The 22,543-nt window shown below is 44.1% G+C and overlaps 2 protein-coding genes across 2 annotated transcripts; one reads left to right on the plus strand and one right to left on the minus strand.

Annotated features, from left to right (window-relative positions):
• Positions 1-1,437: 1,437 nt before the first annotated feature.
• DNAJB9 (DnaJ heat shock protein family (Hsp40) member B9) lies at positions 1,438-9,307 on the minus strand. The gene is made up of 3 exons (XM_060259083.1): positions 9,240-9,307; positions 3,593-3,822; positions 1,438-2,341 (listed from the first exon to the last, which is right to left on the minus strand). The coding sequence occupies exons 2-3, from the start codon at positions 3,807-3,809 to the stop codon at positions 1,914-1,916; spliced, it is 645 nt and encodes a 214-aa protein (XP_060115066.1). The 5' UTR covers positions 3,810-3,822; positions 9,240-9,307; the 3' UTR covers positions 1,438-1,913.
• Positions 9,308-9,468: 161 nt separating this feature from the next.
• THAP5 (THAP domain containing 5) lies at positions 9,469-20,872 on the plus strand. The gene is made up of 3 exons (XM_060259082.1): positions 9,469-9,734; positions 16,908-17,097; positions 19,830-20,872. The coding sequence occupies exons 1-3, from the start codon at positions 9,652-9,654 to the stop codon at positions 20,856-20,858; spliced, it is 1,302 nt and encodes a 433-aa protein (XP_060115065.1). The 5' UTR covers positions 9,469-9,651; the 3' UTR covers positions 20,859-20,872.
• The last annotated feature ends 1,671 nt before the right edge of the window (positions 20,873-22,543 follow it).

Below are 22,543 nucleotides of genomic sequence, written 5' to 3' on the forward strand. Positions count from 1 at the left end.
TAAGCAAGTTTGTCCACCTCTGCTCTAGGAATTTCAGAATATCTGTGGCAAAGCTATAGATTTTTAAAATTCATACAGTGTCAGAATAGCTTGGGGCTTCCAAGTCCCCACCCCACCAATACTCCCAAGGAGGGCCATGTTCATTCCAAATTGAACATTTTGTAAATGTACATCTTACAGTGCTTTGATAATTCTTCTGTCACTCATTACATGTTTTTAAAAACTAAATAGTTCAGCCCTGGTATGATGAGGGAGAAAGCTGGGTGGCTACTCTAATATCCCAGCCTTAATAGGTAGGCAAAATGAACACTTATTTAAACATTCTTACCCACTCCTCTGGGAATTGCACTTTAATTGTGGACATTCTTAATGTTTGAGGGGGCACAGTGGGAGGGCTTCTAGTGTCCTGGCCCCACTGGCGGACTTCCTGATGGCACTTGGGATTTTTTGGCCACTGTGTGACAGTGTTGGACTGGATGGGCCATTGGCCTGATCCAACATGGATTCTCTTATGTTCTTATTCTGAGCACATTCCAACATGAAGGTACCAGCTGATATTGCCAACTGCACAGTTGCAAAAGCAGCTCAAATTTTAACATAACTAATTTTAAGTTATGTATAATGTTGTTCACACACTCATGTACATCTCTTGGATTTTTTCTTTATCGGATTAGCAGATGAATGCATGAACTACGTTGAAAAGTACAGTATTTTCAGGTAGACATATGTATCAGATTTAAAGCTCTACATCTCACCTACGAATGCACAGAACTGTCTTTATATCCAGCTAGCCCTTACACATCTGCAATGCAATGGGGCATAAGATCCAACCACCAAAACAAGAAAACAGGGACTGTCTTCAGCAGAACTCCCTGGGGAGAAATAAAAACTAAGGCAGACTAGAACAGCTTAGTTTCCGTGGGGCCTCCAGGGATATTACCAATTATGTGGCACACCTGCAACGATTACATGTTTATGGCCTCTTCAGAAACAGAGGTAGCTCATTTCACCATAGGGGCCACGGGATAAGAAAGGAGAGCATCTGTAGGACAGCTGGACCACAAATTGATGGGATCAGAGGCAAAGGAAGTCAGCAAGGTAATTTCCTATGCAGTGACTCCAGTTTAAGCCAGCTGAAATAATGGACTGGAAAAATTGTGCATTGGATAAATCCTAACCCAGATGTATATATTTACCAGGTAAAACTGTTCACATTAGGTGGCAATCAGGTATATTTTGCCCACATTTTTAACAGCAAATGCATTTTGTGATGCTTACAACAAGCTAACAGTGTAACCTGAAATATTGGGCAAGAGAATGATGTGCAACTGGCTAATATTCATCAGGTTCCTGCTAATACATCCATTTACTTTGTACTAAATATTAACCAAGAAAAGTTATTTAAGGTTAATCTTAAATCATTGTGACACATAAACATTGGGTCAAATTTTAATGTTCACTTCTGTATTTTAAGTCATTACTGGCAACACACAAATTTACAGCAGGTAAATGCTGTGCTAATCAAAAACGTGAGCAGTCCCTAAGAAACACTGTATAGAAACAGGAGTCTGAGAACAATAATGTCTAGTGGACCACTAACATTCTTTGCCAAGTGTAAAGTATAAGCATAATATTGAGGTAATCTGGTAACCTGTTTCTATGTTATTAAAAATAGAATCTAACACTGTCATATGGAGACTTCCCCCCACATGCAAGTTCTATATATAGTTAATGGAATAATTCCTCCACTCTGCCTTTGCTGCATTTCTGGCACAAGTTATCGGTTTAGCTACAGCTTCTTTGCAGCAGCAATATTATTTTGATTCAACTATAAATCTCACACAGTTCACAGAAGATCCTCTGTGCTTTATCAGCAAAGGACAAAAAAGTAATTAAACAAGAACTGTAAAGTATTATTGTCCAGAACAGTCCGTATATGTAGTAACCATGTTTCCTCGACGCTGGGTGACAGTTCTGCAGTGCTTACTAGATCCGTGGAATTTGTTTCCTGTTCGCACTGTTTGCCTATGTGTGCTGTCAAATCCACTGAAGGAAAACATTTTTTCCATGTCTTCAAACATGTCATCAAACAGTCCACCCCCAAAGGAAAATTCTTGGAAAGAACGTCTTTGCCTGCTGTGTGCCTGCTGAGTGCTGTGAAAGTCATTCCCGAAGTGTTTCTTTGCTTGTGCATTGTGGTTTTGGCCAAAGAAATCAAAGTCTTTAAACAAGTCATCAAAATTGAAGTTAAATGGCTGCTGGAAAGTGTTTCCATTACTTCTTCCATGGCCAAACTGGTCATACTCTCTTCGTTTATTTTCATCTGACAATGTTTCATAGGCTGTAAAATAATGCAAGAAACATTTTTACGATCTTGAACAAGGGAAACTAAAAACAGTAGCAAAGCTTTGTTTGTGTGAATACCTGTACCTGTTTTTCTAAAGCTTCTCTGCTAGTAGGGCTGAAGAACTAAGTGCATTCAAGAACAATAAAGCAATTTCAGTGAAGAAACCGCTTTATGTCAATCTAGCAGAATGATATGGATGTTTTTAAAATATTGAACTATTAAAAATTATTTCCATGCCAATTTAAATCAACAGAAAAATTAATTTGGAAAAAATGGTAGTCACAAAGCAGAAAGTTCACTACTATTCCTGTCAAGTATTTACAGTTAGATACATTTAACTGGAAATGTTAAACAAAAATATTTCCTGGATGAGTCCATTTATGCTTGTAAATTTAGTTTCCTTTAAAGCAGAGCATGTTTTCAGAGTAGCACCATCTCCCTTATCCAAAACGGATCCCAAAACTGTGCAACAATGATTCATAGATTTATACACAAAAAAAAGTTACTGTGGATTGACAGACAGCACTAAGGGGCGCAATCAGGCAATGTTAGTAGCACAAGAAGAAGAAATTCCAATGAGACAAGGAGGAAATGGCTGGCCTGCCAGAATGGTATTGAGAACTCGCAAATACATAAAAGGCGGCCTCGGATTCAGTGGGAGCTCACAGGAGCACAGCTCCTGAACCTTTCTGAGAGTTCTATCTCCTTGTCCATTGAATAGTATGTGCAGCTGCATAACAATCCCTGGATGAGCTCCACCACCTATTTTTCTACAAAATGACCCCTGCATAAAGGAATTAGCTTTCACAGAGACAATGCACACCATTCAATTCCAAATGTCTAAACTCAATTTGCTTGAATGGATCAGCTCAGAACAGGAGATACTCTCAATTAACCTTTGCCCGTTAGAACTATTCATCAACAGCAAGCAGGAGAATGGATAAAATAAGCTCTAACTAAAGCTTACGTAACAGTTTGCAAGGATGACTCAACAAATACTGTTGACAGGAGGGAAGTTAATGTTCATTCCCTAGAGGGACAAAGCTACCATCCCTTAAGACAAGGTACTAGTTCCCTTGAGGTCTGAGAACTACCAGTACATAGATACCCCAACACAAATAACTGAATGTCTTTGGCATGTTTTGAGAAGCTAAGTATTGACACAGAATAAGAACAAAAACCCTTGGAAAAGACAATGATAAAAGAGTAGCAAAATGCTACCTAATTTCATGGAATTATGCTTACCTTCTGCAATTTGCCGGAACTTTGCTTCAGCTCCAGGACTCTTATTTTTGTCTGGATGATACTTCATTGCTAGTTTATGAAATGCCTTCTTAATCTGGCGATCAGATGCATTTTTGGGAACACCAAGGATGTCATAATAATTCTCTGCAGCCAGTATTAATTCTGTTATCATTAAAATACAGAGGGCAAATATGAAGACAGATTGTGTCGTGGCCATTGTTAAACCACACCTGGGGATTAAAAAAAAAAAGTTATTTTCCTCAACCTGTATGTCACTATATTTACTTACAGCTACATAGTAGTTTTAAATAAAAGTTTAGGAAACAGTTTTACTTTTTAAGTAGCCTCAGAGTGCTGCTGCTCACAAAAGCGAGGGGCCCTACAGTTGTCTATTTCTTTGCCACAGTCAATATAACTAGATATTTTGAGAACTATTGAAGAGTACCCAGTTTTCTTCACACATTTATAGTTCTAATTTTCGAAGATATTTATATATGATCACACACCAGGCAAAGTTAGGCACTCTTGAATTCCATTAATTGTACTAGAAGTCCGTGCTTGAATATGGGACATAAAATGACTTTTGTTTGGCTGTGCCCAGGATGCTTCTGAACCTATTTTTTATAAACTCACAAAATCCATGATGACTTTCAAGATAAACTCTCAGTTTTCTGTTCATAGAGACACATAATTCTTCACAAGGGCCAATGTAGAATTTAAGAATGAAAAGCAGCACCAAACCAGCACATACTGAGGCTTGTCCATCTGTCCCTCGCATCAAAAGGATAACTGAAGGTTCCTATTTTGACATCTGAAAAGTTGAGTCCATTGGTTTGTAGTGTTTTACAAAAGATGAAAACTTTGTCATAAAACACTGTTCCAAAAGTCAATCTATTAAAAAACAAGGTTTCAAACCTGTACTTTTCCAGCTGCCAACATTTCTCTCATCTAAAACTGCCAAAACTTGTGTGTGGACTCATCTGAGAGAAATGGGTTTGATTCCCCATTCCTGCACTTAAAGCTGCTGGAATGGCCTTGGGTTAGGCATAGCTATCACAGGAGTTGTCCTTGAAAGGGCAGCTTCTGGGAGAGCTCTCTCAGCCCCACCCACCTCACAGGGTGTCTGTTGTGGGGGGAGAAGATATAGGAGATTGTAAGCTGTTCTGAGTCTGAGAGAAAGGCGGGGTATAAATCTGTAGTCGTCTTCTTCTTTCTCCAACCAAGGTATGATTTCAATATGTATGCCATTATTGTTTTCCCTTAATACCCTTTGTGTATTTTTCCACATTCTTGGGAATGTGTGCTTTTTCCACATTCTTGGGAAATCTGCCTATTTCTCGCCACTGTTGATCCAAAAACAGCTTATATGATTGTTCTCCCCCCGCCCCCCCATTTTGTCCTCTCAATTACAATCCTGTGAGGTAAGTTAGGCTAAGAGTACAACTAACTCAAAGTCACCCAGTGAACTTCCATGACAGACTGAAGATCTGGATCCAGGTCTCAAGTATGCTAGTCCAACACACTAACTACCATCCCACACTGCCTCTAAGGGACGGTGGCTCAGTGCATCTGCTTGGTAAGCAAGAAGGTCCCAGGTTCAATCCCCGGCATCTCCAACTAAAAAGAGTCCAGGCAAATAGGTGTGAAAAACCTCAGCTTGAGACCCTGGAGAGCCGCTGCCAGTCTGAGTAGACAATACTGACTTTGATGGACCGAGGGTCTGATTCAGTAGAAGGCAGTAGAAGGCAGGTAGAAACTGATTAGGAATGGTAAGGAGGAAGAAAATTATACCAACTATTAAAAAAATACCATTGAACATCCTGTTGTCTATTTTCTAAAGCTAAGCTGTGGTAAGTGGAAAAGCAGAAATGGTCCAGAACAGCATGGGACAATACCAGAGACTAAATACAGATCATTCAACTAAGGATCCATGAATTCTCAGAAATGACTTTGGAACATTCTGAGAACTGGTAAGCAACATGTTTAAGAACTGGCTCAGTTGACAGGACTAGAAGAGAAAACATATTGTCTGAACATAGCCCAAGTAACAGGGCTAAAAACACATCTGATTGCAGTTCTTATTTATCATATGGCAGAGTTACACACAGCAAATATACAATATAAAACTACACTACACTTGATCTTAGCCAAAAGTCCAAGAAGCAATACTGTTACATCTCCCTCCCTAGAAAGCACAATGCTCATATTATTCCTATGACAAATGCAAACTGTTTGGCAGGCTGCCCCACAATGGTATTGGGGTCCTGGTATTTTGCCTCATTTAAACAACAGCCCTGCACAGCTGCCAAAATCTTTGTAATCTTCTGATTGCAGGTTTAATGTAAAGCTGAAGGCTAAGCTGAACTTTAGCTGCAGCAAGACATCACATATTCCTCATAGTAAAACTTATAATCTGAAAAATAAAAATTAGAAGCTGCCACCATGAAATCATCGTTAAGACAATAAAAGGAAACTAAATTCTATTCTTACCTACTTGAAATAGATTCTGCACAACAAAATGTCAAAGGTTTAGCTATCAGTAGCTTTTTCAAAAAAGGCCATCACCTCCTCTAGATATCAACTCCAGAGTAAGTGGCTGAGCTATATCATCTGTGTCTATAACTGACTAGGACAAGGAACTTGATTAGATTAGTATGTGACCATTCCAGAGCGACCACTGATTGACTTTGGCTATCAATTCTGCAACAGAATCAGAGAGTGATATTAGTCACTCATTATGATCCAATGCATACTTTGAGATGCTCATGTATAGAATATCATGGTCATTTGAGATGGATGTGCATACAATTTCATGGTCATAAGGCATCATCTATGAAAACATGCTTTCAAGCATTTTCTGACAATGCATACTGTGAATGTGACGTCTTAAATTCACAGTATGTATGCTCAGAAAAAATATTAACTTCATCCATCTTTCTTTGGTCCCTCTGTACAGCAACAGCTGCCACAGCAGACAAAATCAACTACTGTCTAATATCATAGTTATAGTCTTACTTCCTGTTTTGCAAGCCATAGGAAATTTAGCCTTATGACTACATTAAAACACAAAATCACAAAGAAAACCATGCAACCATAAAGTTATATCAGATACTTTTTGAAAGCATAACCTTTGATATGAATATATTTCCGCAGTCTTCATCAAATAGTTATTTAAAAATCTGTATGTTTCCTTAAGAGCACTTATTTTGCACACCTATCAAACTCCAAAACTATGCTTTGGATTAGAAAATAAAAGACTGAAACCAGAAAAACTGAACTTTGTTCATTGATCTTACTGTTAATAGACAAGATCTACCAACTTAAGGGTCAACTTAAAGGGAAACCACAATTTAACAATTTTTAGCAACTGTAATAAAGCACAACTTGTTGACTTGACACAACTTGTTGACAGCTTCTCCAACCATAAGAATTCACATGTGACAGTTGTTGCTTTGAGATGAGAGACTCTTCGCATTTTGGAGGTCAGCATGAAGGGAAAGCACAAGAGTATTCCACACCAACAGCAAACGGAGAAACCAGGGCTTTTTTTTGAGCAGCAACACACGGAAACACAATTCCTGCTGGCATGGCATCAGGGGGTGTAGCCTAATATGCAAATGAATTCCTGCTGGGCTTTTTCTACCAAAAAAGCCCTGGGAGTAACTGATATGTCACAGTAGCTTAGAACGAAAAAAAACCCAACTTCTCTCAGAACCAATGTTAGCAGGGCAGGGTCCCAAAGAGTTCTTCAGAGAGCTAAAACTTGCTATCAGGGAAGTTATTCTACAGCAGGAAGAAATTCCACTGGATCAGCCAAATTCATCTATTACAACAAAAATTTAAGTCCTGTAGGAAAACCTCACATATGAAGCTGCCTTCTACTGAATCAGACCCTGGGTCCATCAAAGTCAGTATTGTCTAGTCAGACTGGCAGCGGCTCTCCAGAGTCTCCAGCTGAGGTTTTTCACACCTACTTGCCTGGACCCTTTTTAGCTGGAGATGCTGGGGAGACTTTCTGCTTACCAAGCAGATGCTCTACCACTGAGTCACCGTCCCTGCCCTTGTTTCTGCTACACTGGGATAGAGAATGGAGAAACTGTTGAAACTCTAGGGAAAAGCAGAATATGTTGTGGTCATGATGAGCAGCAGCTGTTTATACAATAAACATTCTTCCTATCAAGGTAGTGTCTCACAGCAGAGGAAAAAGAAGAAGGACAAAACAAGCAGGAATCAAATATTGTGCTTCTTTTAGGTTTCTGCTTTATACAGTGTCAAATTTGGTTGGTCCTAATTAAAAAAAATGACACATTTCTTGCTTTTGTTTTGTTTCATTAACTTCTGGTCTGACAGACAAAGCTCATCATTTGGTCAAGTTAGCCATACAGCGTCTACACAACAGGAAACTCACTATAAACAACAGCTGAAAGACACAGACACAAGTCCACAAAGGATGCCTCAAACGGAGAAATGAAACAGAAAGCCACTTTCAAAAGGATGATGTAGGGCAAAAGGGCCAAATTCCATATCCATAACAGGCACAACTCGCTGGACAAAAAACACACCTTCTGACACTATCTAGAGCACCATTCTCCTTTGCATTAGCTCCTTCTGCTAGAAGAATTTGTAGGAAAGCAAGTATTTAATTTAGACACTCAAAGAAACTCAGGGAAGCACCTACATACCCACCTCACACACACCATTAACTTCTCAAAACAAGTGAAGCATTTTAAAGACTGAACCCGATTTTATTTCAGCTTAAACTGTCATGGTCCCCAGCCCACAAAAATGTATTCCAATGATAAAATGGGCTCTAAACCTTGGCATAGACATACTGACTCAGAAATAAATCCTACAGATTCACAAGTGATGTTCACCAATCCTACATGATTGCACTTCTGAAGTTTTTACCATGACAACAGTAGCCAGGGAAGCTGGCGGCTGAGTGGGAATGTGAAGGCCCACTCTGAGAGAAGCTCCAACAGGCCCCCACCCTAACAGCACAACTGTCCTCTCTTCTGTCAGACTAAGTGGTGGGTCAGCCACACTAATCGTGTGAGCGCGCCAATCGCTTCGGTTGCCAAGTCCGATTCAAGAAATATCTGGGGACTTTAAGGGTGGAGCCAGGAGACACTGGGGGTCCAGCCAGGAGCAAGGCTGTGACAAGCATAACTGAACGCCAAAGGGAGTTCTGGCCATCACATTTAAAAGGACCGCACACCTTTTCAATGCCTTCCCTCCATTGGAAGTAATGAAGGATAGGGGCACCTTCTTTGGGGGCTCATAGAATTGGACCCCCTGGTGCAATCTTTTTGAAACTCGGGGAGTATTTGGGGGAGAGGCAACGGATGCTATGTTGCAAATTTGGTGCCTCTACCTAAAAAAAAACAGCCCCCGCAGAGCCCCAGATACCGGCGGATGAATTCTCCATTATTTCCTAGGGGAACAAGTCTCCATAGAGAATAACAGAGTTCCCAGCAGCCATTTCCCTCCCCCCACTTTCTGATGACTCTGAGGCGGGGGAGGGGGCCTCCAACCCGGGGTATCTCCTGCCCCCACCTGGGGATTGGCAACCTTACTTGTACTCCCCAGGAAAGCTCCCATTTTAATCGCTCCCCTCCCGGTCTCCCATGACACCCTCCGGCCTCACCTGGCGCCCGCTCGCCGGTCCTCCTCTCCGTCGCTTTCCTCGCAGCTCCGGCTTATATAACCATCCCCTCAGAGGCGCGGCGCGCGGAAGCGGGGCGACTCTACTACACGAAGCGCTCTCCGATTGGCCGCCCGACGTCACGGAGCGCTCTCCGATTGGCCGCCCGGCGTCACGCGACGCGGCCGCTTGGGCGCGCGTGGACTGCTGTTGTTGCCCCGCGAGTCGCTCCAGCGGTTGAGTGACAGCCGTCGGATCGCGACGGCCCCTTCCTTCCGGCGAGGGGGAGGAAGAGAGGGCGGGACGACGGCGCGTTCCCGGAAGCGGAAGTCCTGCGGTTGTCCTGCCTGAGGACGACAAGGGGGCGGAGTTACCGCTGAGGGACCATCTGGGCGGCCGCTGAAGGAGCCCGGGGATGCCGCGGTACTGTGCGGCCACCTGCTGCAGGAACCGCGCGGGGCAGAGCGCCCGAGACCAGCGCAAGCTCAGCTTCTACCCGTGAGTGCGGCAGGGAAGGGAAGGGAAGGGACTGCGGGTTCACCAGCCAGGGGGCTCCATGCCACCCCCTTGCACCTTTGCTCGGGAGGAAGCCCGCCTGCTTTCAGTGGGGATGGCTTGCAAAGGAGAAGACGGTGATATTGGGTTTATATCCCGCGCCGTGGCGCAGAGTGTGAAAGCTGCAGTGCTAAACTCTGCTCGCGACCTGAGTTCGATCCCCGGCGGAAGCTGGGTTTTCAGGTAGCCGGATCGAGGTTGACTCCGCCTTCCCTCCTTCCGAGGTCGGTAAAATGAGTACCCAGCTGTGGGGGGGAAGGGTAGATGACTGGGGAAGGCAATGGCAAACCACCCCGTAAAAAAGTCTGCCGTGAAAGCAACGTCACCCCAGAGTTGGAAACGACTGGTGCTTGCAGTCGTTTACCTTTTAAATGTTTTATTAATAAGAGCCCCATGGTGCAGAGTCTTAAAGCTACAGTATTGCAGTCTGAGCTCTCTGCTCACGACCTGAGTTCGATCCCCGGCGGAAGCTGGGTTTTCAGGTAGCCGGATCGAGGTTGACTCCTCCTTCCCTCCTTCCGAGGTCGGTAAAATGAGTACCCAGCTTGCTGGGGGGAAAGTGTAGATGACTGGGGAAGGCAATGGCTAACCATCCCGTAAAAAAGTCTGCCGTGAAAGCAACGTCACCCCAGAGTCGGAAACGACTGGTGCTTGCACAGGGGACTACTTTTACCTTTTAAATGTTTTATTAATAAGAGCCCTGTGGCGCAGAGTGGTAAAGCTGCAGTATTGCAGTCTGAGCTCTCTGCTCACGACCTGAGTTCGATCCCCGGCAGAAGCTGGGTTTTCAGGTAGCCGGCTCGAGGTTGACTTCACCTTCCATCCTTCCGAGGTGGGTCAAATGAATCCCCAGCTTGCTGGTGGGAAAGTGTAATGACCGTGGAAGTTCGGTCCGCGGCAGAAGTTGGGTTTTCAGGTAGCCGGCTCGAGGTTGACTCAGCCTTCCATCCTTCCAAGGTTGGTAAAATGAGTCCCCAGCTTGCTGGGGGGAAAGTGTAGATGACTGGGGAAGGCAATTGCAAAGCACCCCGTAAAAAGTCTGCTGTGAAAACATCGTGAAAGCAACATCACCCCAGAGTCGGAAATGACTGGTGCTTGCACAGGGGACCTTTCCTTTCCTTTGTCTTTTAGTACAGCATGCTTAAATTAGGGTTGCGAGGGCCTCCTGGCCAATGGTGAAGTGGGGTGGGTAGGGTTGCTAGATCCAGGTTGGGAAACTCCTGGATGCTGCGCTAAGTAGCATGGTGTACTAAGAGCAAGCCCTGTGGCGCAGAGTGTTAAAGCTGCAGGACTGCAGTCCTAAGCTCTGCTCACAACCTGAGTTTGATCCCCAGTGGAAGCTGGGTTTTCAAGTAGCCAGCTTGAGGTTGACTCAGCCTTCCATCCTTCCAAGGTCGGTAAAATGAGTCCCCAGCTTGCTAGGGGGAAAGTGTAGATGAGCAGGGAAGGCAAAGGCAAACCACCCCGTAAAAAAGTCTGCCGTGAAAACATTGTGAAAGCAACATCACCCCAGAGTCAGAAACTACTGATGCTTGCACAGGGGACCTTTCCTTTGCTATACTCTGAATCTCAGGCTGCGATCACACACACTAAATCAGTGGTCCCCAACCTTTTTGGCACCAGGGACAAAGTCAGTTTTTCCATGGACTGGGGTGGTGGTGAAGGTGGTGATGGTTTCAGGATGATACAACTGTGCTCTTTATTTTGGTGTGGTGGTTAAGTGAACTGACTCTTATCTGGGAAAACTGATAAGATTCCCCACTCCTCCACTTGCAGCTGCTGGAATGGCCTTGGGTCAGCCATAGCTCTCATAGGAGTTGAACAAAGCCGGAGTCAAGCTGCACTTTTTAAGACGAACCAAGTTTTATTCAGACAATACCTGATCCCCTCGTCTGATGAAATGTGCTTAGAGAGCACACGAAAGCTTACGTTCTGAATAAAATTTGGTTGGTCTTAAAGGTGCAACTTGACTCCTGCTTTGTTCAACTGCTTCAGACCAACACGGCTGCCCACTTGGATCTATCTCATAGGAGTTGTCCTTGAAAGGGCAGCTTCTGGGAGCGCTCTCTCAGCCCCAACTACTTCACAGGGTGTCTGTTGTGGGGGAAGAAGATAAAGGAGATTGTGAGCTGCTCTGAGATTTAAACTGGAGGGCAGGATATAAATCCAATGTCATTGTCTTATTATTATTACTACTTTGTAATATATAATGAAATAATTCTACAACTCACAGCCCAGTTGCTAACAGGCCACGGAACAGTAGTGGGGGACCCCTGCACTAAATAATGCACTTTCCAACTGGATCTTGCCAGTTCACACAGTAAAATCCTACTGAAAAGTGCACTGAAAGTGGATTGAAAGTGCATTATTTAGTATGTGTGATGGCAGCCTCAGAGCGTCTCACAATTGCTTTTATCTTCCCCCACAACAGGCACCCTGTGAGGTGGGTGGGGCTGAGAGAGCTCTCCCAGAAACTGCCCTTTAAGGACAGCTCTGCAAGAGCTATGGCTGACCCAATCTGCCCTTGTGGCCTTAACAGGATTGATGCTTCCTTTCATGCTCGGCTATAATGCAGATTAAAAAAGAAAGATTATAAAGGATTATTCAACCAACTGTCCCCCCTACTCTGAAACCCTGGCTCTTCTGTTCAGTGATAAGGATCCTAAGATCACTCTAGCAATTGCCAAATTTGTCCTGGTCCTTTATCTTTTGCATTAAAAAAAAAGTGTCTTCTGTCACTCAAGATTTGTGAATCAATGAGCTTCTAAGGGTACGAAAGGAAAGGCTGCAGAAGAAGATATTGGATTTATATCCCGCAGTGTACTCTGAATCTGAGTCTCAGAGCGATCACAATCTCCTTTACTTCCCCCCCCTCCACATACACACAACAGACACCCTGTGAGGTGGATGAGGCTGAGAGGGCTCTTGCAGCAGCTGCCCTTTCAAGGACAACTCCTGCCATTCCAGCAGCTGCAAGTGGAGGAGGCGGAAATCAAACCCAGTTCTGCCAGATAAGAGTCTGCGCACTTAACCACCACACCAAACGGACAAACAAGTATGCTTTAGCATTCCTTTCTTAAGGACGGACATGCACGGCTGGTTCTTTAGCACCACTCTCTCCCACATCATGCACTCTCCCTTATTTGATGAGATCCACATAAACACATATGGTCCTGCATGCGCGCACGTTGCTTCTGTTTCTGGGTGCGAGTTCAACAGCCACCTCTCATGTTTGTGTTTTGTAAATAAGGATGTGTGTCAAGCAGCCGGCGTTTGCAACTATGGACCTCCCTTCGATTGTACTAACAGTTATAGATTACCAGTAGGGACTTGAGAAGATGGAAGTCGTGAGGTGATGCAGTTTTAAGTTTCCTTCCAAAGGTGAATGGCTGCATTTAGAGCAGTGGAGGGACAGTGGCTCAGTGGTAGAGCATCTGCTTGGGAAGCAGAAGGTCCCAGGTTAAATCCCTGGCATCTCCAAAAAAGGGTCCAGGCAAATAGGTGTGAAAAACCCCAGCTTGAGACCCTGGAGAGCCGCTGCCAGTCTGAGAAGACAATACTGACTTTGATGGAAAAAAGGTCTGATTTAGTAGAAGGCAGCTTCATATGTTCATATGTAGCGTCCGTTTGTGGGCCCCTACCACTTCAGTTTCTAAATTGCAGCTGGGGCAGTTATGTTTTTGTGACATTTGTCTATGCAAGCCAAGATTGGTCTTTTAAAAAGAAAACTTATGCTACCGAAGGACAACATAGAACCTATTGAACAGATCAGCGCTTTCCATTTTTCCCCTATGGCTTTTTATGAGTAGGCCCAGTAATTGATTTGCGAGAGTGAGTAACCAGAGTTTAGCAAACTGTAGCATTCATTAAAACAAATGTTAACAAATTTGAATTAGCATGGCCAACATTAAACAGAAGTCGAGGGCACCATAAAGGCTAACAAAATTTATTGCAGTATAAGCTTTCATGAGTCAGATCTCATTTCATCATATGCAATTTTGTAAGTCTTTAAGATGCCTTTGTATTTTGTTTTGTTGCAGGCAAGAGACTAACATTGGCTGCAGTTACACACACTAAATAATACGCTATCAGTCCACTTTCAATACACTTTCCAACTGGATTTTACTTGCAAAAGTTTTTACTGGATTTTACTGGCAAAATACAGTTGGAAAGCACATTGAAAGTGGATTGAAAGAGCATTATTTAGTGTGTGTGATCACAGCCATTAAAGAGCCCTGTGGCGCAGAGTGGTAAAGCTGCAGAACTGCAGTCTTAAGCTCTACTCATGACCCAAGTCCGATCCCAGCAGAAGCTGGTTCAGGTAGCCGGCTCAAGGTTGACTCAGCCTTCCATCCTTCTGAGGTAGGTAAAATAAGTCCCCAGCTTGCTGGGGAGAAAGTGTAGATAACTGGGGAAGGCAATGGCAAACCACCCCGTAAAAAGTTTGCCGTGAAAACGTTGTGAAAGCAGCGTCACCCCAGAGTCAAAAACAACTGGCGTTTGCACAGAGGACTACGTTTACCTTTTTGATCACAGCCATTGTCACCCTAAATATAGTTACACCCTTCTAAACCTATTGATTTCAGTTGGCTTAGAAGGGTGTAACTCTCTTTAGGATTCCACTGTAAAGATGCTACTCCTCTGGACTTACATTAACTGTGAATATCTTGCCACTTGGGAGAAAATGAGGACCAACATAATTTGACAGGTTGGCTAGATTTTAACACTGGAGTCAGTTTTCTATGACACATCACAATCCAAGAAGATGAAGAGGCTCACTTCAGAACATATACAGACCTAGGAAACTGCAGAGAGTCTTCAGGCATCACTTCACGTTAAAAGCCAGCAGGATGTAGCGATCACAGTGTTGAACGTGGGAGGCTTTCAGATCTCTGCTCCTACCTTGGAACCTCACTGGATGACCCTGGACCGGTCAGTCGCTCCAAGTCTTAACCTTACAGGGTGGTGGTGGTGGTTGAGAGGACAGAATGAGGGAGGGAAGAACAATGTAAGCCTCTGGGCCTCTCTGGGAAGAAAAGTGGAATATCAATATCTAAATGCATTAAATGAATGTGTCCATTCAAGAAAGGCTATATTAAAGGACATTTCTTCTGAACAGGTCTGAGATTGTCTTTAGAAAGTAGCCTTTTACACCGGATTCATTTATTTGTTGCATTTACAGTTTGCCTCGTTAACTGAGGGTCAGGACAGATTACAGCTAAAAACTGCAGTAAGAACAGCGTAACCCATACAACCAACAGTTAACGCACAGTAATTGTAAAGCCAGTCTGGTGTAGTGGTTAAGTGTGCGGACTCTTATCTGGGAGAACCGGGTTTGATTCCCCTCTCTTCCACTTGCAGCTGCTGGAATGGCCTTGGGTTAGCCATAGCTATCGCAGGAGTTGTCCTTGAAAGGGCAGCTGCTGTGAGAGCCCTCTCAGCCCCACCCACCTCACAGGGTGTCTGTCGTGGGGGGAGAAGGTATAGGAGAATGTAAGCCACTCTGAGTCTCTGATTCAGAGAGAAGGGCGGGGTATAAATCTGCAGTCTTCTAAACAGAATTAGACAATTTAACACTAAAACACAGTATAATATAGACAGTAATGCTCAAGTTAGATGATAAGAGAACAATGCAATATGATGCATCCTTCAGACAGTATAAAATATGGATTATGAAACTGGAAGACAACGCAATAAACATACCATAATACAGTCAATGAAAAATATGTTAAATTCAGCTATGATAAATTACAATCTTAAATCGCTTTAGAAAAATGCCCTTATAAATAATTTTATTCTATGTGTTTTGCCAAAGATAAGAGGGTGGGGAAATCCCTCGCATCCTTAGGTAAGCTCTTCCACCAGGTAGAAATTACATATGAGCAACTTGTGGCATATTCAGAAGGCTTTGCTCAGACGAAGAGATAACAGAGATAATATCACTTCGGTATTTGGTACTGCCCTTACTGGATGATTATCCAGTCATCCCCTTATTTTAGGGTTAGGTGGGCCAAACTGGGCATTCCTGTGTTATCATCTCATTGCTTTCAGGTTTCCTAGTAACGTCTGTTTTGGTGGTGGTAGCTAGGAATGGGTGTTTTAAAAAGAACTGAATGTATTTTATGGAGGAAGTCTGGCGGTTGACCCGCCTGGTGTCATAGTGGCCTGGCTGACAAAAGCAGAGGAAAGGCCTACACATGACAATCAACCAGAGCTATAATGCCAAGCCGACCGGTTGGTCAGATCTTCAGATACCGTAGTGACTGTGTCAGCAGCTGGTGAATGCTTCCATAGTCTAAAAAGCCGCATTTTCTAGAAAGGCAGTTTCTGATGCTGAGTGGGAGCAGGGAAATTGGAGAAGAGCTGTTGAAGTTTGCTATTTCAGCACTTGTGCAGTTTGTTTCTGTATTGGTGAGATGAACTTTTGGCTTGATTTCCCCCCCCCCCGCCACACACACACACACTTTGCAGAAGGAAAACCTGTGCACGTATTTGTACATATACAAGGCACATGTGCCTATGAATGCCACAAGAGAGGATGTTCTTATTCATGTGAAACTACGTCCACGTCATGAGACTATCTGCAGATACACTGTTTGGTTTGGGCCCAGAACCAAAGTGTCATGGAATTTCCTCCTCGGGAAGGTTTGTCTGTCTGTCCCCTTCTATCAGAGTCTTCGTCCAGTGTAAGAAAACTATTTTTTGTCTAGCATTCTCTTACTCATTCTCAAACTCATTCTCAAACTGGCTCTCAGCCAGTTTGGTGTAGTGGTTGTGTGCGGACTCTTATCTGGGAGAACCGGGTTTGATTCCCAGTTGGAATGGCCTTGGGTCGCCCATAGCTCTCGCAGGAGTTGTCCTTGAAAGAGCAGCTGCTGTGAGAGTTCTCTCAGCCCTACTCACCTCACAGGGTATCTGTTGTGGGGGGAGAGAAGATACAGGAGATTGTGAGCCGCTCTGAGATTTGGAGTGGAGGGCGGGATATAAATCCAATCTCTTCTTCGTTGACCCTTCCTCCTGTGGGCATTCCATTTTAATTATTTATATATATTTGTATGTATTTTTAGTCTTGTTTTTATTTATTTTTTTCATTTCCCTACAAATCTTTCGATGCAGATTTCCTCTCCACGATAAAGAGAGATTGGAGAAATGGTTACGGAACATGAAACGTGACACCTGGATTCCCAGCAAGCACCAGGTCCTTTGCAGCGACCATTTCACGCCAGACTCCCTTGATGTGCGATGGGGGATTCGATATTTGAAAACGACTGCAGTGCCCACTATTTTTTCCATGCCTGATAATGAGGTAAAGTACAACAGACCAAACCTCAAAATACCATGCGTGACAGATATTCTGAAAATGGGATTTCCTGTCATGGGGAGAGCAGGATTATTCCCATTCACTTTAATGGGATCAGTCTTATAGCCATTTTCTCTTATATTTAAGAACACAAGAGAAACCATGTTGGATCAGGCCAGTGGCCCATCCAGTCCAACACTCTGTCTCACACAGTAGCCCAAAAAAACCCCAGGTGCCATCAGGAGGTCCACCAGTGGGGCCAGGACACTAGAAGCCCTTCCACTCTGCTCCCCTCCCCCAAGCACCAAGAATGTACTGATCTTTGCTTTCCCGTGAGAGGAAGAAATCTCTTTGCCGAGAGGATTTTGTTGCAGGCTGATTCTGTGGTCAAGCCAAAATTCTATAGAGTTGTGAGCACAAGCTAGTTGGTATAGTTGGTTGAGCACAAGCTAGTTGGTATAGTTCAGCTAACATTGGCACCCCAACCTGCTGGTTTAATTTAATGGACTTTAAACTCGGGATGGATGACATGCACACACAACTCCACAGCAATTGTGCAGTTCTTCCACTGCTCATAGTGTCCTACACATCAATTTGCCTATTCATTGTACAGAAACAAATGTAGCTCAGCATCAGGATCTGGTAACACTTAGTTCCTTGTTGCCAGTTTGGTGTAGTGGTTAAGTGTGCAGACTCTTATCTGGGAGAACTGGGTTTGATTCCCCACTCCTCCACTTGCACCTGCTGGAAGGGCCTTGGGTCAGCCATAGCTGTAGTAGAGTTGTCCTTGAAAGGGCAGCTTCTGGGAAAGCTCTCTCATAGGGTATCTGTTGGGGGGGGGGGAGGTAAAGGAGATTGTGACCACTCTGAGACTCTGAGATTCAGAGTATAGGGTGGGATATAAATCCAATATCATCATCAGTTATTTTAGTTATCTTGGATTGTATAGGTGGGGAAATGTTTAAGTATGTTATTGTATTTTATGTTTTTTTAGGAGGGTATTTTATACTATCCTAGATATTTTAGGAGGGTTTTATATGATGTGTTATAGTTTTTATACTGGTCTATGACCGTAATAAAAAGTTCATTCATTCATTCAGCATCATCAGTTCTCATTCCCGCTGAACAATCGGTCAGGGCTTGGAATGGGAATGGAGAGAGGCCTCCATGCCTTCTGTGATTCTAGCCCCAATGCTATATTATGGATGAGCAGAAGGTCTCTTTCCCAGATGAAGATTCTAAACAGAAATGCAAAAGAGAAAGCTAAAAGTAATGTTAAAACCCTCCCAGTTTGTTCCAGACAGTTGCCTCATCTGTTATAACATCTCTTAGTTGCTTCTTTACTGCTCCCACCCCCTGCCAGACATGGGCACTTTGGGAGGATGGGAACTGCAGTCAGACCTTTTGTGACTTCAGTCATCGCAGTATGGGGCAAGGGCGCACCCAAGCTAAAGACTCAGCTACCTAAGTCCAGCTTGCTTTAAGGAGAGAGCCCTCTCAGCCCCACCTACTTCGCGGGATGTCCGTTGCGGGGGCAGTAGACCTAGGAGACTAGAAGTCGCTCTGATTCAGAGAGAAGGGCGGGGTATAAATCTGCAGTCTTCTCTTCATTTAAACCCTTGTGCATTTTAAGGCTAGTTTTGTTCAGGATCCCACTCCAGGAGAAATGTCACCTACTGAAAGCAGGTTTTGAAGGCTCTGGCCCTTCTGTATCCCCTGGTGAAGCCCCATGGAAAGTTTTTAATTTCAGACTTTAAACAGTTTTTGAAATCATTTCATTTTTGGTGTCTTAGACTATGGCCTGTTAAAATGTAACTACTAAAGTTGGGCTGTCTTACCTGACCCATGGGATTTTCTACCCTTTTCCCTTCATATTGACCTTGGGTCTACAGTGGGCCCTGGGGCTGGTCCCTGGGGCCAAAAAGGTGGGGGGCCACTGAACCCCTTTTCAGGAGATGCAAGCAGTTGGGGGGGGGGGGGACAAGAAGCCTTTCCAGAGGCTCAGCTCACGGAAGATTGGGTAATGAATGAAGCAATAAGAGAGAGCCAGTCTGGTGTAGTGGTTAAATGTGCGGGCTCTTACCTGGGAGAACCGGGTTGGATTCCCTACTCCTCCACTTGCAGCTGCTGGAGTGGCCTTGGGTCAGCCAGAGCTCTCGCAGGAGTTATCCTTGAAAGGGCAGCTGCTGTGAGAGCCCTTTCAGCCCCACCCACCTCACAGGATGTCTGTTATGGGGGAGGAAGGGAAAGGAGATTGTAGGCCGCTCCGAGACTCTGTCCTTGAAAGGGCAGCTTCTGGGAGAGCCCTCTCAGCCCCACCCACCTCACAAGGTGTCTGTTGTGGGGGGAGAAGATATAGGACAGGCGTGGCCAACAGTAGCTCTCCAGATGTTTTTGCCTACAACTCCCATCAGCCCCAGCCAGCATGGCCAATGGCTGATGGGAGTTGTAGGCAAAAAACATCTGGAGAGCTACCATTGGCCACCCCTGATATAGGAGATTGTAAACCGCTCTCTTTCAGGGAGAAGGACGGGGTATAAATCTGCAATTCTTCTTCTTCCAAAGGTTTCCAACTTCTGAGGGAGGAGTCCTTTGTTGGACTAAGCACTTCCTTTTCTGATGAAAGAAAAGCTTTCCTTCCAATCCAGCTTATTTAATGTATGAAGCAATAAGAATCAATTGCGGAATGCCTCGTGATAAACAATTTCTTAGTACAATAAAATGTGTTCCTTCCTTAGGAAAAAGGGATCTCCCAGAAAAAGGCACAGGAAAAAAGAACAGAAGATGACAAAGAAAAAAACGCAAGGACTACAGTAGCAAATTCTTTAAAACCTTGTTCACCAAAGAGGAATAATATAATCGAAGAACGGCTTTACAGGAAAGCACTTTGCACAACTTCAAGCAAGTCTTCTGAACAGAAAACACTACTTCGGAATGCTGTGAAATCTGATGACATCATTTTATACGCAGATAACTCCATTAGGCAGACTTTTGAGCAGACAAGTCCCGTGGTCATAACGAGTGATGTACAGACTGTAGCAGCCGGTGATTGCTGCGCCCCAGAAAACATGAGCTTTAACAGCTCTGTAGAGCGTCTCTTTAGCGGTGCAACCACGGTTTTGCAAGCTACAGTTCACAGTCATCAATCATGTCTTGAGTGCATCTCAGATCCTAAAGCCACAGTTTTGCAGCCTGCAGATTTGCAACACCTGGATCCATCTGTGGGATTTAGCAATGTGACTGTACCTATTAACGACTTTCCATCTGATCAGTTAGGGTCTCACATGGCGCGCTGCACAGTGGAAGTGAAGCCATCTAGCGAAAACTCCTTATTGCTCCGCACAGTGTCGCAAGCTTTGGAACAGTTTAGTGGCGATAAAGAGTCTGTTATCACCATTATAGTTCCTTCAGAGGATTCAAAAACTCCTTTGTTATTCGAGGGCTCTGTTGTGCCGGTGGGCCAGGAATTGATTGAAATCGAAGCTGAAGCCTCTACATGTATCACTTGTGACAATGGTCTTGAAGTGCTACAAATGGAGCATTCGTATTGTAGGCAAGATGTAGACAGGGAACAACTCTGGCAAAAAATTACAAAGCTGCACTCAAAAATAGCACTTTTAGAAGTCCAGGAGCGGAAAACTTTAGGCAGACTCAAATCCCTGGAAGCCCTTATTGCCAAGCTGAAGCAGGAAAATCTGCTTTCTGAAGAAAAACTCAAGATTGTTGAAAACTGTTTCACAACCTTTGAAGTGACTATGATACAATAAAAGTTTGAAAGCGATTGTTTCAACTAATTTTTTGCTGTTCTCAGAGGGGAGGTGGGAATTGCAGAAAGTGTGTTCTTGGGGAAAGAAGCCTTTACCCTAAAGATCTGTGGTAGAATATGATCCAAATTCCTGGGGAATGTTTCAAAATCAAGTGTATGGATTTAATATAAGTCCAGTTTGTAAATCATTATCAAGCTTGAATAAATCTAAAAGTTGTAGTATTCGAATTGAAAGCCCAGCTTTGAAAAATTGAAAGGATGAATTCCATTATCCAACACAAAAGTACAGGCCACTATTAGCTTCACAAAAGTACTTGTAGTTCTGAGAATCCTACTTCAGTTTTGTTCTTTTTCTTAGTATTTGTTACATTCCTTTTTGACAAAAGACATATTTAATAATTAAAGGAAAATGTCCCTTTCCCCCAGTGACCATTGTATTTTATTCAGTGTTTTGGTTTCTGGAGTTTATTGCTTAGCTGTATTACCCATTAGACAGTAGCACTTCTGAGGTAAATCCAATATTAGTATGTTAGTGAAATGTGGCCACTTAAAAAATCAAGTACAGTGGCACCTCACACCAATTTGGTGTAGTGGTTAAGTGTGCGGACTCTTATCTGGGAGAACCAGGTTTGATTCCCCCCTCCTTCACATGCAGCTACTGGAATGGTCTTGAGTCAGCCAGAGCTCTCTTATCTGGGAAAACCGGGTTTGATTCCCCCCTCCTTCACATGCAGCTACTGGAATGGCCTTGAGTCAGCCAGAGCTCTCTTATCTGGGAGAACCGGGTTTGATTCCCCCCTCCTTCACATGCAGCTGCTGGAATGGCCTTGAGTCAGCCAGAGCTCTCTTGTCTGGGAGAACCGGGTTTGATTCTCCCCTCCTCCACTTGCAGCTGCTGGAATGGCCTTGGGTCAGCCAGAGCTCTCTTGTCTGGGAGAACCGGGTTTGATTCCCCACTCCTCCACTTGTAGCTGCTGGAATGGCCTTTGGTCAGCCATAGCTCTGGCAGAGGCTGTCCTTGAAAGGGCAGCTGCTGTGAGAGCCCTCTCAGCCCCACCCACCTCACAAGGTGTTGTGGGGGGAGAAGATATAGGAGACTGTAAGCCACTCTGAGTCTGATTCAGAGAGAAGGGCGGGGTATAAATCTGTCGTCGTCTTCAAAAACTGAATTTTCCCCTTAAAGATTATAAGTAGTACTTACGGAAGCATGTGATATCAAAACATTTCCTGGGTAAGAAACAGTTAACATCCCCGTGTTTATTTTAGACCTATTTTTTAAAAAGTGTTCTTAATAACTTGAACTGTAATTGGCCTTTCCATTTGCCCTCCTTTTGCAGTTTTTGCCCATTTCCTGCCTCATTGCTGCCCCCACGATGTTCCTCGGGGTCTTCTGGCCCGCAGAGGTGCACTTTCGGGGAAGCAAGACTGCAGCAGGGCAGGGAGGCAGGACTGAGCTCTGTTTCTGCAGTGTGGCTCTGCCTTATTTATCCCTTGAGCTAAAGTTTGGTGTTTTATAGTAAGTTACGAATTGTGTTCCTTAAGTGTCTGCTGTTGGCAGTGTTATAGAGAGGGTTGGTTTTGGGTAAGGTTGCCAATCCCCAGAAGGGGGCAGCGCATCCCCCGGTTTGGAGGCCCTCCCTCCGTTTCAGGGTCATTCCATTATTCCCTATGGAGACCGATTCCCTT

The sequence above is a fragment of the Heteronotia binoei genome, chromosome 18, assembly GCF_032191835.1.
Source record: "Heteronotia binoei isolate CCM8104 ecotype False Entrance Well chromosome 18, APGP_CSIRO_Hbin_v1, whole genome shotgun sequence".
Lineage (NCBI taxonomy): Eukaryota > Metazoa > Chordata > Lepidosauria > Squamata > Gekkonidae > Heteronotia > Heteronotia binoei.

Bases quoted from the DNA above. Each gene is read 5' to 3' on its own strand.
- DNAJB9 (XM_060259083.1), bottom strand. From the start codon at position 3,809: ATGGCCACGACACAATCTGTCTTCATATTTGCCCTCTGTATTTTAATG. The intron at 2,342-3,592 runs GTAAGCATAATT...ATTATTTTACAG, and splicing joins GTTCCGGCAAATTGCAGAAG to CCTATGAAACATTGTCAGAT.
- THAP5 (XM_060259082.1), top strand. From the start codon at position 9,652: ATGCCGCGGTACTGTGCGGCCACCTGCTGCAGGAACCGCGCGGGGCAG. The intron at 9,735-16,907 runs GTGAGTGCGGCA...CTTTCGATGCAG, and splicing joins CGCAAGCTCAGCTTCTACCC to ATTTCCTCTCCACGATAAAG. The intron at 17,098-19,829 runs GTAAAGTACAAC...TTCCTTCCTTAG, and splicing joins TTTCCATGCCTGATAATGAG to GAAAAAGGGATCTCCCAGAA.